This window comes from Motacilla alba, chromosome 21 (genome assembly GCF_015832195.1).
Source record: "Motacilla alba alba isolate MOTALB_02 chromosome 21, Motacilla_alba_V1.0_pri, whole genome shotgun sequence".
Classification (NCBI taxonomy): domain Eukaryota; kingdom Metazoa; phylum Chordata; class Aves; order Passeriformes; family Motacillidae; genus Motacilla; species Motacilla alba.
In genome coordinates this window covers 5,287,429-5,301,843 of record NC_052036.1, presented here as the reverse complement: position 1 = coordinate 5,301,843, position 14,415 = coordinate 5,287,429, and the positions used below count along the sequence as shown (strand labels likewise).

The window sequence follows — 14,415 nt, the reverse complement described above, 5'->3', positions numbered from 1 at the left end:
CTACACAATCCCTTCTATTTGTTTAAGTAAGGGTTTTAGCTACACAAATGCCATCCCTACCTGTTATGTATAATGATGTGATTAAGTCCCACAAGCTCTGAATGACAATTGCACTACTTTCCAAGAACCTGCACCATGGCTGCTGTTTCCAAGCAGTGGAAGATGTTAAAACCTGCATATTTTAGCAATGTTTTAGTATTTGAAGCAAAATTGTAAATAGTTTCCTCTCCCAGGGTGGTGATTTGATAATATTGTGGTCTAAATGTGTTGCTAAACCTCTTAGTTTAAAAATCAAATCTAACATTTTGAAACCACTTAGTCTCCCACATGTGACTCACAATCTAACAGTACTCTTTGCCTTCAAAAAGCGTGCTCAGCCTCTGTGTAAGCGTAGCAAGCAAAACAACAGGCTCAGTTCCCTGTGGTCCTTGTGTGCACACATGGACACTTGTCTGGGCTTGGATTCATTTAGCAAGAGTTAGTCTAGATTGGCATCAGTCTGTCAGTTTGATATTTAGCTAGGTGTTCCACTAGGCCCAGCAGGTCTAGTCACCTCAGGAAATGGTCCCTGTGCCACGGGAAGGTGAGGTCTTGTGTTTGCGAGGTTCTCCGACAAAGGAAAAAAATGATGAATCTGACTTCATGTTCTTAGAAGGCTAATTTATTATTTTATGATACTATATTATATTAAAGAATACTATACTAAACTATACTAAAGAATACAGAAGGGATTCAGACAGAAGGCTAAAAGATACTAATGAAAAACTCATGACTCTTTCCAGAGCCTCGACACAGATTGACCATGATTGGTCATTAAGTAAAAACAATTCACATGAAGCCAATGAAAAAATCACCTGTTGGTAAACAGTGTCCAAACCACATTCCGAAGCAGCAAAACACAGGAGAAGCAAATCGGATAATATTGTTTTCCTTTTTCTCTGAGGCTTCTCAGCTTCCCAGGAGAGAAATCCTAGGCATGGGATTTTTCCAGAAAATATGACGGTGACAGTGAGGGAAGTGTTTGTCTCTGTGGCAGGGGGACTGTGTACCAGATTCAGCCTGGGTGGCACACAGACCTATGGGGTATGATCCCGAACTCCCCAGGGATTGACTTGTATCAGTAGGCTTGTGCAGCAGTCCCCGAGTCCTTTTCATTTGCCTAAACAACACCTTTCTCACACAGGGGTTGTCTGCCTTGTGGTGACCATCATGTACTGGTCTGGCTGGGAGATGGGAGCTGTGGAAGCCATTTCCCTCTCCATCCTTGTGGGCTCCTCTGTTGATTACTGCGTGCACTTGGTGGAGGGCTACCTGCTGGCAGGGGAGAACCTGCCACTTCACCAGGCAGAGGTGAGCTCTGTTCTTCCTGCATCCTTGCATTCATTCCTCCTGTGCCTTCATGCCGCTCAGCTGTGGTGCAGGACACGTGACAGGCAAGGGAGGATGTGTCCTGGCACCCTCAGGGCCTCCCTGGCGTTTGGTATTTGCTGCTTGTCCAGCTGACTGCTCCAGACTGTGAGCCTGTGTACCTGAGTAAACTCAGATGAGGGTTCCCAATCCACATGGTTGTTCCTTTCCTGCTGGCCACAGCTGTGTCCAAAGCAACCTGTTTTCATGTCCAAGGGAAGACAGTCTGTGCTGAAACAGCTCTACACTAGTTCTGTAACCTCTGAAAATTGCTCTGCTGGACCGACCGCCAGCTCACCTCTGGCCTTGTTAACATCTTCTGTCTCCTTGGGAAGATGGAGACCACAAAAGCCTGGGATCTCGGATGCCAGGTGTAGTGTCTGCAAGCAATGCCTGTGTGGTGTAGGCCCAGCAGTCAGTCTGCTGTGGTGGAAAGGAGGCACAAAATCCAGCAGCCTTTGTCTCTGCTGCGTTCTAACCCTGTGGCTCTTTGCATAGCACTGCACTAAATGTCTGAGCTGCACTCAAGCAGCCTCTTTGTCCTGGACTGGGATTCGATCAGCTAAGTGACCCTCTCAAAGCCTAAAATATCACTGAACTCCATGTGCCTTGTGAAAAATGCCAATCACTTGGTTTTAGATTTTTAAAAGTTTAATAGTTATAAAATGGTTATAGAAATAGTAGTATAATTAGAGTAATAAAAATTTGAACAATTTGGATTAGGACAATAGGAGACAATAAAAACAGTTACAGGTGGTCTGGGTACCTCTTTCTGGGCAAAATAAGCCCAAAAAAGGACCCACGTTAACAGAGGATTAACCCTTCAAAGCAACAGCCTGTTGCACATTCATACAGCTCATCCATGCTGCATAAATTCCATTCAAACAAAGGATTCTGTCTGCTCAGTGTCAGCTTCTTCCTCTGAATCCTGATGGCATCTTCAGGGCTGAGTGAGGCAGGAAGAAGTTAGTTTCTTCTGAAAATGGAGCAATAAATTCTCTTTCTCTGAAAGATTGAGGTGTCCTGTGGCTGCTATCTGGTGCAAGTACCTCATTCCTTTCTTTAAAAAAATATCCCACACTCATAGCTTCTATTTTAACATGATGTTATAAGCAAAAACTATATTTGAGAAAATTAATATAGCATAACTTTCTAACATAACACATATAATATTCATTTTTATATTTGCAAAAAGCCAATCTGTGGCTCTGTTTGAGGGGTCCCAGGATGAGGGAAGAGATGAGAATCTGGACTCCACTTTTCAGAAGGCTGATTTATTATTTTATGATATATATTATATTAAAAATGCCACAATAAAACTATACTAAAAGAATAGAGAGAAAAGATTCATCAGAAGGCTGGAAAAGAATATAAAGGAATGATAACAAAAGCTCGTGACTCTCAGTCCGACGCAGCTGGATCTTTGATTGGTTATTAAGTAGAAACCCCTCACATGGACCAATCACAGATGCCCCTGTTGCATTCCACAGCGGTAGACAGTTATTGTTTACATTTCTTTCCTGAGGCTCCTCAGCTTCTCAGGAGAAAAAATCCTAGCAAAGGATTTTCTTAAGAATGTCACGGTGACAGCAATCATAAAAGAGGCATTTTCCCAAGCCTGTGACGCTGACCCTGCTGTCCCTCCCCCAGGACCCCACGGCGTGCCGGCAGTGGAGGACAATGGAAGCGGTGAGGCACGTGGGGGTGGCCATCGTCTCGAGCGCCGTCACCACCCTGATCGCCACCGTGCCGCTCTTCTTCTGCATCATTGCCCCCTTTGCCAAGTTTGGGAAGATCGTGGCCCTCAACACGGGCGTGTCCATCCTGTACACGTTAACTGTGAGCACAGCCCTGCTGAGCACCATGGCGCCCGGCACCTTCACCCGCAGCAGCACCTCCTGCCTCAAGGCCCTGCTGGCCGTGCTCCTGGCTGCCCTGCTGGCTCTCTGCATCTGCCTTGCCCTGCTGAAGAGCGGATTTAAGATCCCCCTCCCCAATGGGACAGCCCTGTAGACCCCAGGCCAAGAGCAACATTGCTCCTTTTCTTTTTTCTTTTCTTTTTAAAGAATATTTTTTGTAAGAAAAAAAAGAGGAAAAAAAAAGTCCCTTTTTTCATGAAGTTTTTCAATTCCAGATGCACTTTATTTTCTAATGAGTTTTGCTCTAAACTTATATTTATTTTATGTAGTGATGGATGGATGGTGGAAAGTGAGGGCTGCCCAGGGAATACCTCAGCCCGTGAATAGGAGAGGAGGAGGCTTCCTTCTCTCCATTTTCTTTCTGCTTTCTTTTTTTCTTTTCTTGTTCTTTTAATTTATTTTTAACAAACAGGGCTTTCTGGACCCACAAGGCTAAAAGGGGAGAATCTGGGAAGGTCATCTGATCCTTTCAAAAACCCCTCCCTCTGTCCTTCCCCTCCCCTTGTCCAGGGTCAGAATTGCAATGATGACTCTTAGGTGATGTCCTACTCCCACACCAAGCCTGTGCCTCGTTACTTGAGCCTTCAAGAACAGCAGTGAGCTGTTGGACAGGCCTGGGGAACAGCTTTGTCTGGATCCCTTTGCCAGGCCCTGTACCCACGCCAGACCAGCAGTGAACTTGCTGCACAGGAGCTCTTGTGAGTGTCACTTTGGGATCCAAACTAGAGCTGTTGGGTGGCACCACCTGCAGTGGACCTGCTTTCATGATTCAGAGAGGGTGTTGGGACACAAAGCATTCCCCTTCCTTCTGGAGGGACAGTGCACTTTGTACTGGGATCTCAAGTGTCTGTCAACAGCCATCAGGAAACAGATGGTGCCCTCAGCAGCCTGCCCTCCTCTCCCTCATCTCAGTAGTGAGGTCAAGGCAGTTTCAATGCCCGGTCTCCCCATGTCACCTCACCAGTCACTGCCTCTGCTCTTCCTGGTGGAGAGGAAAGAGAGCTCTGAGGTCCCTGCAGAGCTCTTTGGTCATAGCAGTCAGCCCGAGGACAAGGTAACCCCCGGGCTAGGTAGAGCCCGTCCCTGGTGGAATGCACAGCATCCTCTGTGGCAGCTCAGAGACACCCTCCTTAGTGGAGACCCGAGGGCACCAGAGCTGCAGCTGCTGTCTGCTCTGAGCAGATGGTTGAGATTAAAGTAAAATGAAATCACAAACTGGTGCCATTAACAAGTACATTTTAAGCATCACTGATTCTCTTGTATTTTTAAAACTGAAATAGCTAAGTGTGCATTAATATACAGCACATCTGATCCTTGGCAGAAGGGGAGGGTCAGGCCCACTGGGAGATGCATTAAGCAGTATTTACAAGGGTGCCAATAGAATAATGTGGCCAGGAAGCAGCCTGACTCAATTTCTTTGCAGATTTCATGTCCTGGTGGCTTTGTGTTCTCTGTCTAGATCAACCCCTCTTTTTAAGATGAAACTTCCAGGAAGTCCAACCCCATTGCCAGCCAGTTTGTGGGGTCTGCACTGCTGAGAGACTGAGCTGCTTCTACTTGGCTCAGTGCATCCCTGCTTTGATCCCTGCCAGTCACCTTCACATTGTGTCACCCCTGTGAAACTGGATCAAATACTTGTTTCTAAAGTAGGTTCCCCAAGGTGTCCCCAAGGTTCCCCAAGCTGGAGAGAGGAGTTTTATTGTTTCCAGGCAGACTCCAGAGTAATCCTGCTACAGTAAGGGTTGTGAGGATGTGAGCAGAGCAGAACGTGAGTGGCCTGGTTTCTCCTTGATCTCCCATGGCGCTTCTGAGTTACCCCTTTCTGCAAGTGTGAAATGTTTCTTGGCACCTACCTCTAATCTGCACCAGCTCCTTCATCATGAACCTGTGCCCATGAATAAATGGTTCTCGAAAGGATTTTTGGCTATCCTCAAGCTGTGCTGCTTTGATGGCTGCTGTGCACAGTTTAGCCCATCCTTGATCTGTAAGCCATGCTGTTCCCTGTGTCTGTGCTCCAGATTTAACTCTTGGTGGTGCTCTGAGCACCCCTAAGTAGCAGTGACTGCAGAGGGCAAGAGTGCTTGTGATATACACGCAGCCCCATGGACCTGTGTGGCTGTGCAGGTGCTGCAGGGTATCCCTAGCACTGTGGCCAAGGATTCTCTGGCCAGGGGCTTGACGTGAGCTTAGCAAACACTTCAAACTTCTTTTGGGTGATTAAAGCTGATGGATATTTCCAGGTCAGCAGACAAGAGAGTAAGGTGCTGAAGGCATCCTTAGAGGAAGTTCCTCCTTCTATAAGTATGAAGAAACCTTTAAAGGCCTTTAAGAAAAGGCACAGATGTGCTTTGAGTCCTGTGGAGTGGAAAGCCTATGTAAGCCCCTGGTATCCTATGTTTGTGCTCACTATAAAGAGGCTACATAAACACCCCACCTCCAGAGTGATTCTGGACATGCCATGCTGGGAACATTCATTCAGCCACTGTGGGGAAGCAAAGATTAATTTAAAGTAGAGGGAAACCTTGTATGTTTCTTGGGTCTGATCTGGCAGTGTCTCTGATCTGCAGACAAAGATAACAAGAGTTCTTGGCGCCTGACAGGATCCATCCCATTTTCTGAAGCAGGTAGGGAAAAGGACAAGCTATCATGGTCTCTCCTCCTCTCCAGCCCGCCCAAGCTCCCTCTGTGCAGAAGGACTGGTAGGCACTAGCAGGAACAGGGCACCACCTTGGCTTTTGCTGCCCAAAGTGATACTGGGAATGCAGCGGCTAGAACGATTCAGAAGGAACAGGGGAGACCAAGATAAGTGCAAATTATTCAAAGGCATGCTGGGGAGATTGTGCCCCTCCAGGAGGGAAACTGAGGCAAGGAGAGGAGGAGGAGGAACCTACACCAGATGTAGCAGGATGGCAGAAGAGCCAGTAGAGGATCCGAGGTGATTTATGGTGCAAGGACTCACTGAATGTTGTAACCTGAACCCTGATTAAACACAGTCACGACGCTTGTCTTGAGATCTAAGGAGACATTTGCCCCATCACTGCTTCACCCTGCACAGCTCTGTGGTCAGGGTGGCTGCTACTTTCTCCACATGCAGAGGAGTGACAGAGACTTAAAATTGGAGCTCAGCCTTCTGCAAAACACTTAAAACATCCTGATCTCCCCGGGCATCTGTGGGGACAGCAAATGAGTAGCAGATGTATATGTGTCCACATAGGCAGTGTCATTCCTTGTGATTACAGAATACTCATAAAATTATAGAGGTAAGAAAAGGGATGGCTTTATCTGAGCAACTGTGGAGGTGTAGCTGACAGCCCTGCTGGGAATTGGTGCTCCAAGGCAGATGCTCACAGCAATAAAAAGCAAGGCTTCACCTATTTGGTGCTGTTCCAGGAGCAGATGTTCACCTTCAAAGATTCCTCCCACATCTTTGCTCATCTTCTTTCCCTGATGACTCCTCTGTTTCATAGGAGGAGTTTCTCCTGGGCCCTGTTGTCTTGCTAGACAAAGTTCAGCCTTCTCCATGGTAGGTGTTCATGCTTGAGGTGCTCACTGAGTCTGGACTGAAAGTGGCTGGAAAAGTCTTGAGAATTTCCTTAGGCAGAGGAAACCAGGGAGTTAAACAGCTTTCAGTTTTGATGTTTCTAAACAGAACACATCAGATCAGCCTTACTTTGGAAGAAAATGCTCTGATTTTCCATTTCAAAATTATCTTCGTGCAGTTAAATACAGGAATTTTCAGTTAGCACGTGGCAATGGAATGTGCCTATTAACTGCCCACTCCTTTATTTCTAGTAAATCCTGGTTTGAGGCTTAACCCCTGAAAAGTTAGGTTTGTGTTTCAGGAGGGGGTCATTTGGGAACTATGCTGTCTCCTACAAAACAGAGTGGGTCTTGTCCTGCCCAGAACTTCCCTCCCTTCCAGTGCAGGGCAGTAGCAGAAGGACACTGCTCCTTGGTGCTGAAGCTCTGAGATTCATGCACAGAGCTGGTGTGACTGCTCTTTGCCTTCAGTGGAGCTGCTGAGTAAGTCCAGGGCTCCCCATCACTGTGGACACTCAGAGAAAGATCCCTGCTCACAGCAGCCCTGTCCACATCAGCTTTGGAGTCGATGTGCTGTGCAGAGATCAGCATCAGAGGAAGGAAAAGATCCACGATTCCTTGTTCTGTTTCTTTATGTTGTGGTGCCTCTTGAGGTGCTGGGTTTGGGCAACTGGGGCATCAGATTTGGCTGCTGACCCCAGCAATTGCCAAGGCTGCCCATTCTGAAAGGCTGGGCTGGACTGTGTTTCTCAATTCCTGCTGTATCTGAAAATATGCCAAAGCAAAGGTAGCCTGAGAAATATCCCCAAGAGAAGGACATGTTGACACTTGGAGAGCTACTGGGACCATTGATGAAGTAGTCTGGAGGCAATGGTCTCCAGAGACCCTGGCTTTGCCTCCACTGGAGCAAACTGGGATGTTGCAGTGTCTCAGTCTTTTAGCTTGTCCTGCACTGAATTTCTGTAGCGGAGCAGCCTGCCCTTCTGGAAGGTTATAAAAGGCTTTTTGTTTAACTCCATGACACATATATATCCTCCCACACTGTGCACCAAGGAAGCTGTGCAGACTGATTTGCAGCCAGGCAGGACAAATTCCGTGTCTTGGTTACTTCTTCCAAAATCACTCCTCACCCCAGATAGCTTGTAAGCCATCCTTTACAGATATTGCAAAGGCTTCTGCTACTCTGCCCTGGGTTAGTACCCAGGGTCCCAGAGCTAGACATCTTTCAATGCCTGTCTCCATCCTGAGGGCAGAGGTTTTTGGCATTTTCTTCTCTCCTCCTCCTTTGGGCAATTGCTGAAGGGAGGTGGGGGGCAGTGACCATGGCTAGAGGCAGAGCAACAAGCAGATGAGCAGAAAGGTTTGGAGGCAGAAGCAGAACAAGTGAGAGGAAGGATGGTTCAAAATACAAGGGGGAAGAGGCGTGAGCACCCCATGGACAGTGGGAGGGAGGGCACTGCCATTCCACCATGTCGTGTGCAGACCTTAGAGTGTCAGTTCTCAGAGTGATGTAGCACAATTCCTGATGTATGCGTGTCACTTTTGTAAGTTGTCTCCTACCCTCACTATTTTCAGTGTTCCTTGATTTTTGGAGACTGTTGTAAATAAAAAGATTTTGACATTCGCACGTTTGGATCCTTCACTCATCACCACATTGCTGTTCATGTACACATGCTGACAACCAGAGTGGCACTGACAGGATCTGTGTTGTGTAAGGAGTGCAGGGGGGATGAGGCCACAGAACCAGTTCCTAAAGTGCACAGGATTGTCTGCTCCTGCTGCTGAAGTTGGGCCTCTTGAAGCCAACTTATCACATCCAGGAGAGCTTGCAATCTGGAAAAGGCAGTGCAGGAACCCACAGGTCCTGCAGAGGACTGCAAGAGGACTGACTAGAACAAGAGCTTTAGCCGTGGTATGTGGAAGCTTTTTACTCCTCCATTTCATGCTGTGCTTCTTCCAGTGTATGAAGATTGGCCTGTGCTGACTCCCTGAGGATGGGGCTCACCTCCCTGCTCCTGCAGCACCGCAGTTTCCCACTGCACACAATGTCTGGCATGAACTTCTGGTGGAGGTTTTGTCCCTCTGTCCTGTGCTGCAGCCCCAAAGGGTTGTCGTGCTCCCAGGACCCCAGGGAGGTGATGCAGAGAGAGCAGCAGTGGGGCAGGAGGAAGAGCCCCTCAGCCCCTCATCTGGGTGTGCCCACACTGCACCCAGCTACAGCCCTGCTGGGAAGGGCAGCACTGACAGCACATGGCAGCAAGAGCCTCCTGTGATCTCCAGCCCTCATTTCTATGATGAGGCCAAAATTTCTGGTGAAACCTGTTGTTATTAAATACCAGGAAGGCTCTGGGTCACAGCCTGACATGTACAAAAAATACAGTATCCACAGGAAGGAGGAATGTGTTTCCTTTAATGAGGAGCTGGGGATTGCAGGTAGGGGAGGTTTATGCTTGGCCTTGCTGCTGGGAAATTGCCAAGGCTGGAAATGGGTTGGTTTTGGTTACAAATTCAGTCCCTTACCCCCGGAGCAGGTGTGACAGGCACTCCCTAACACACAGACAGGGAGCTGTGTGAGAGCTGTGGACCACTGAGGAGACACGGGTTGGACTGTGGTCCTTCTTGGACTGTGGGACCACCTGGCAGTGGTGAGTGCCCAGGGCTGCCAAACATGAGAATGAGGGCACAGGAACGGGGTAGGACAACTGCAGGCATGGCCAGAGATGGACAGGGTTTCCACAGCTCTTCAGGAAACAGCTGCTGGATTGAGAAAAGGTTTGGGACAGGGGAAGGGGCTTGGAGGAGGGATTACACAGCTGCTTGGTATTCATTTCAAGCTCACAGAGGAGGGAAGAAATTGTGTTTCCATCTGGGGGAGCATGTCCACACGGGCTACTGGCTCAGCCTGAGCTCATACTGAGATCCACACTCAAAAACCTGCTGCCTACCATCAGCAGAGCCCCATCTCTCCTTCCAGGTGAGTGAGTCTGGTGTGAAATCTCATCACACACAGGGAATTCCCCTGTGTCTCCTGTCAGCCTCTGGCACAGGAAGGTCTCCAGTACTTCCACACCAGCATTTGGGGCTCTGCCTGAGCCTCCTGTGTGCCTTCTCCCACAAGTTCCTTCCCACCCCAAAACCACCCCCCAGTTCCGGGGCTTTAAAAGCCTCCTTCTCTGTGCAAAACTGTCAGATGACGATCCAGTTAAATTAACATCAATTCCTCTGACTTCTGGACAACCTGCAGTGTATCATCTTGTACAGTCAATGACTCAGTATAATATCTGTGAAAGTGAGTAACTTAACCCCCTCCAACCTCAAGAAACAACTTCATAGGTGTCCTTAGATAACAAATGATCCAATTTTGATAACTCTGATATGCAGTGCTGCAAACTATTGAGAGCAATAGTGGATTTGTCTTTACAAACAAGCTGCAGTCTGCTGGTAGATAAAACCAGCACTGGGAGATAAAAGAAACAATGGATTCAACAACTGATTGATGAATAGAAAAAGAGATTTGCTTTTACAAATAAAATTTAGGTTTGCTGATAACTGAAATTAGACATTGAAAGATGAAAGAAACAATGGGGAAGAAAAACCCCTAAAATTCCATATCAATTAAAAATTAAAAGGGAGGGTTATACATGAGAGGGAAATCTTTGCTATCAGGCATTCTGGGAAGTCTGTACCTCTCAAGTATCTTAGCCAATGGGGAAAAAGAGAAGGGAAATGTGGTCAGGAAATTGGGATAAAAAGGAGGCTGCATCCTCCAAAAATTCGAGAGACCCCAGGGGAATGCCCCATGGCCTCTCCCTTTATTCGAATAAAGTAAAAGGACTCCTCTGTCTCCTTTTTGGACATAAATCTCTGGTGTTTGTGGATTTATTTTCCTAACACTATCTATATTTATAGATGTAAATATATCCTATTTTGCATTATGCTTTTGGTATTATAACTATACAAACAGATTCTATAAATACAACTAAATAATGTTGTTAGCATTGTATCTGTCCATCAAATAATAAGATCATGGCCAAGCAAAGAAGCCTTCGGACAGGACAGTTTACTTATGACTTTACTCAAGGACCTCTAGAATCAAATATTTTAAAGCCATTATAAACACAAGGATGTGTCATTTTTAATCATATACAAAGATGTGACCTGTAAAACCTAACTGAGACACGGGATTTATCTTTTAATAGTTTTGAATTGGTTTGTTTGTGACAAAAGGTAAATAGTACTTTCAAAGAGGTTGTATACGTCCCTAAATGCAAAATGATCCCTACAGCTCTGGGGTGTGTTACACCACACTAGCATTCCCCACTGACCCATAGGACGAGCTCATTGCAGGTGATAAGGGTACCACTGTGTGCCCTGTGTCTCTGTGAAGGTGGTGGCCGTTCTCTTCCATGAAGAACAGCCTCTCATTTTTCCAGCAATCCCCAAAAGCCAGCAGTGTGCCTTACTCAGGCTCCTTCACAGCAGTGCAATTACCATTGCATGAAAGCCACGGCTGCCCGTGCTTTAACGGCATTGCAAATTACACTCATAAATTCAGAGTGCAGCTAATTGTTGTTTTATGGAGTAGATGTTCTTTTGGGGGAAAAAAAAATATCTGTAAACACTCTGATGCCCTGCTGAGCAGAGGGCTATTTATCTTGGGCGAGGAATAGCCTTCCAGAGCAACGTAAGATGGATCAGACTTTTCAAGGGCACTCGCATTCCCCTGATGTGGTTCTGGGCAAGTGTGATCTGCAAAAAGTTTTTTTTTTAATGTGGGATTTCGCCTGCTGATAGAGTAATGTGCCTCGTGATTGCAGTGTTGTTACTTTTTCTGGAGATTCATCTGGCCTGGCTGAGCTCAGGGCTCCCCTGTGCCACCCACTGCCCTTGTGAAGGGGAAGGGTGCAGTTGGTTTGAAGGATTACACTCAAAGTGGATGTGACTGGCAGGGGACAGAGGTACCCAGATCATTCTGCAGGGGAAGTGAGATGCTGGGCAGACTCTGCTTTGTTTACCAAGACACTGTTGTGTGGCATTTGTCACCATTAGGAGGTGCCATGAGAAGGTTTCTGCTTTCATCTATCTTGAGCCTGTCCTGAAGATTGATGGAGAGCCAGAAATGAGCTGCTCTGGAGACTGGCCCAGAGCCCTGATCTTCAGTGGCCTCATCCTGCACATGGGCAAATCAGTGCTGAAGCAGCTCCCCATTTGCTCGGGAGCTGTCGAGGCTTCCACTGCTGGATTGACCCTAGTTAGGTTTCAGCTCCTTACATTCAGACCCTAACGCTTGTGGGTCAGCCAAAACCTGCCAGTTCTTGTGGTGACAGCCCCACTCTCAGACCCTGCTCCCCTATCCTGCCAGGACCACGCTCTGCATGCAAATGTAGCCTTTTAAAAAGGCCAATTGCTGAGCCCTTCTCTCTGTTCCTAATTGGATCTTCTATACTCAACTGTCTTCATCTGTGGAAATGAAAGTTTTCAGCCCTTTTTTCTTATGGTAGTTCACTGGATTTTAATTTTGGTTTCAGTGTGTACTGACGTGGCAGGATATACGATTTGCCAGGAGGCAGAGTGTGGGAGGCTTTATAAATAAAAACCCTGCATCTGTTCCATCTCTCTTCACACCCAGGGGCTGATCTTCGTTGCACCAGGCCAAACCTGGAAAGCTTTTCACTAAAATTTAGGGTAGCAACAGCGAGCTGTGGGTGTAGCAGAGATGAGAATGAGTGCATGTAGATTGTCAAGGCTGTAGCTCTCGGGGCTCTAAAGAGCCAGTGTATGTGTATTTTAATAACTAGCCTTTACAGCAAGCACAGTTTCTGCTGAATGTGCAGAATGTAAACCTGCAGTAAAATAGGTGGAAAGGTTGTTGATACACTGTTTGGACTGGGCTTTGCTTTGCTCCAGGAGGCTGTTAGGAGACTTTGGAAGATGATGTGCTAATGCAGAATTCAGCAAAGAACAGCTTTTTTAAAGGTCCCTATTTGGTAAGGTAAGAGACATCTCTAAAAACAGCACTTTCACTGGTTAGACCTTCTTAAGAGGATGTCCTTATGCTGCACTGGGGCACTGTAATTACAAGTAATAACTGTGCTTTGAGCTTTGCAAATGCTCTTTACAATCAAAATGCTTTTGTCCCTTCCTTGTAGTGCTGAAGTGAGGCATGTAAGGACAGGGAAGTTTTTCCTTCCCGTGCATGCAGACAGCACTGGCAGCTGTACTGAAAGTGCTCTCCTTTGCCCAAGCCCAGCTCCAGAAAGGACTTGGATGCTGTGAGGAGCTTTGGTGTAACTGCCAAGGCTGGCATCTGTCTAGTGCTGCAGTGAATGTTGCTGTACAGCTGCTCTAGGATCTGATACCATGCCAGGTGGGAATCAGACTTTAAGCACATAATCTGCTTTATCAGGCTCTATCGCCAGGGGGACTCCTATTGTAGCACTACTTGTTTCAAGGGGAGAAGTGAGCACAAGCATTTTAAATGCAAGGGTTGAGCCAGGCTTTCATGTAAACATTTTGCCTTTTCCCTTCAGTGTGTGGAGGCTTGTATGGAGTGCCCACTTGGCTGACAGCCCTGGAAGAGCTTGTGAAAAATTTCATGATTGGCTTTTCACAAATATTAAAATTAATATTATATGTGTTATGTTAGAAAGTTATGCTGTATTAATTTTCTTAAGTAGTGTGTTAAATATAGTTTTAGGTTATAACATAATTTTAAAATAGAAATTATGCTATGTAAGATGCTCTTTTTAAGAGAGGACTCGCACCAGATAGCAGCCCCAGAACACCTAAATCTTTCAGAGAAAAAGAATTTATTGCCCCGTTATCAGAAGAAACTAACTTTCCTTTCCCAAACCATCCCCACCCAAACCACACCTACACAAATCAGCCCTTCCCAAATTATCCCCACCCAAATCAGCCTTTCCCAAACCTTCCTTTCCTAAAACCTCCCTACACCAACCAGCCCCACCCAAATATCCCTTTCCCAAATCAGCCCTTCCCAAACCTTCCTTTCCCAAAACCTCCCTACCCAAACCATTCCTTCCCAGATCATCTCCACCAAATCATCCCTTCCACATCTCCCTACTGAAATGTTCCATTCCCAAACCTTCCTTTCACAAATCATTCTCACCCAAATCATCCCTTTCCAAATCACCCCCTCCCAAATCATCCCTTTCCAAACATTCCGTTCCTATCTCAAGGAGAGATAGTCTTTGTCAGGGTTCTTAATCCCCAAGTCTGTGCAGCTAAAACTACAGACTTGGAAAAAGAGGCAAGAAGGAGGATGTGGATAGTCAGGGAGAGAGAAGGATACTGAAGAAGGAGCAATGGGAGGGAAGTGGGGAGGGAGAGAGAGGTTAGGAGAGGGTAAGTTGTGTCACATTTTTCATTTCTATTACTTGTCCTATTCTTCCAAGATGCTGTGAATTGGAACAGAGTCAGCAGAAATTTGGTCTCTCAGCAGAAGCGTGAGGAGGTGGTGTACAGGAATTTAGCCATGTGATGTTTTTATTATTTTGTTTTACAGTGCACTCTGACTGGGGTTTAGCTT

At 46.6% G+C, this 14,415-nt stretch overlaps 1 protein-coding gene across 3 annotated transcripts in view; it reads left to right on the top strand.

Moving 5' to 3' along the window:
- DISP3 (dispatched RND transporter family member 3) overlaps window positions 1–7,426 on the top strand; it is a 47,071-nt gene extending 39,645 nt beyond the window's left edge. For all 3 annotated transcript variants that reach the window (XM_038159915.1, XM_038159914.1, XM_038159917.1), the window contains exons 20-21: window positions 1,184–1,350; window positions 3,058–7,426. In XM_038159915.1, the coding sequence (XP_038015843.1) occupies window positions 1,184–1,350; window positions 3,058–3,420 (530 nt within the window). In that variant the 3' untranslated portion in view covers window positions 3,421–7,426. The remainder of the gene's footprint in view (window positions 1–1,183; window positions 1,351–3,057) is intronic.
- The last annotated feature ends 6,989 nt before the right edge of the window (window positions 7,427–14,415 follow it).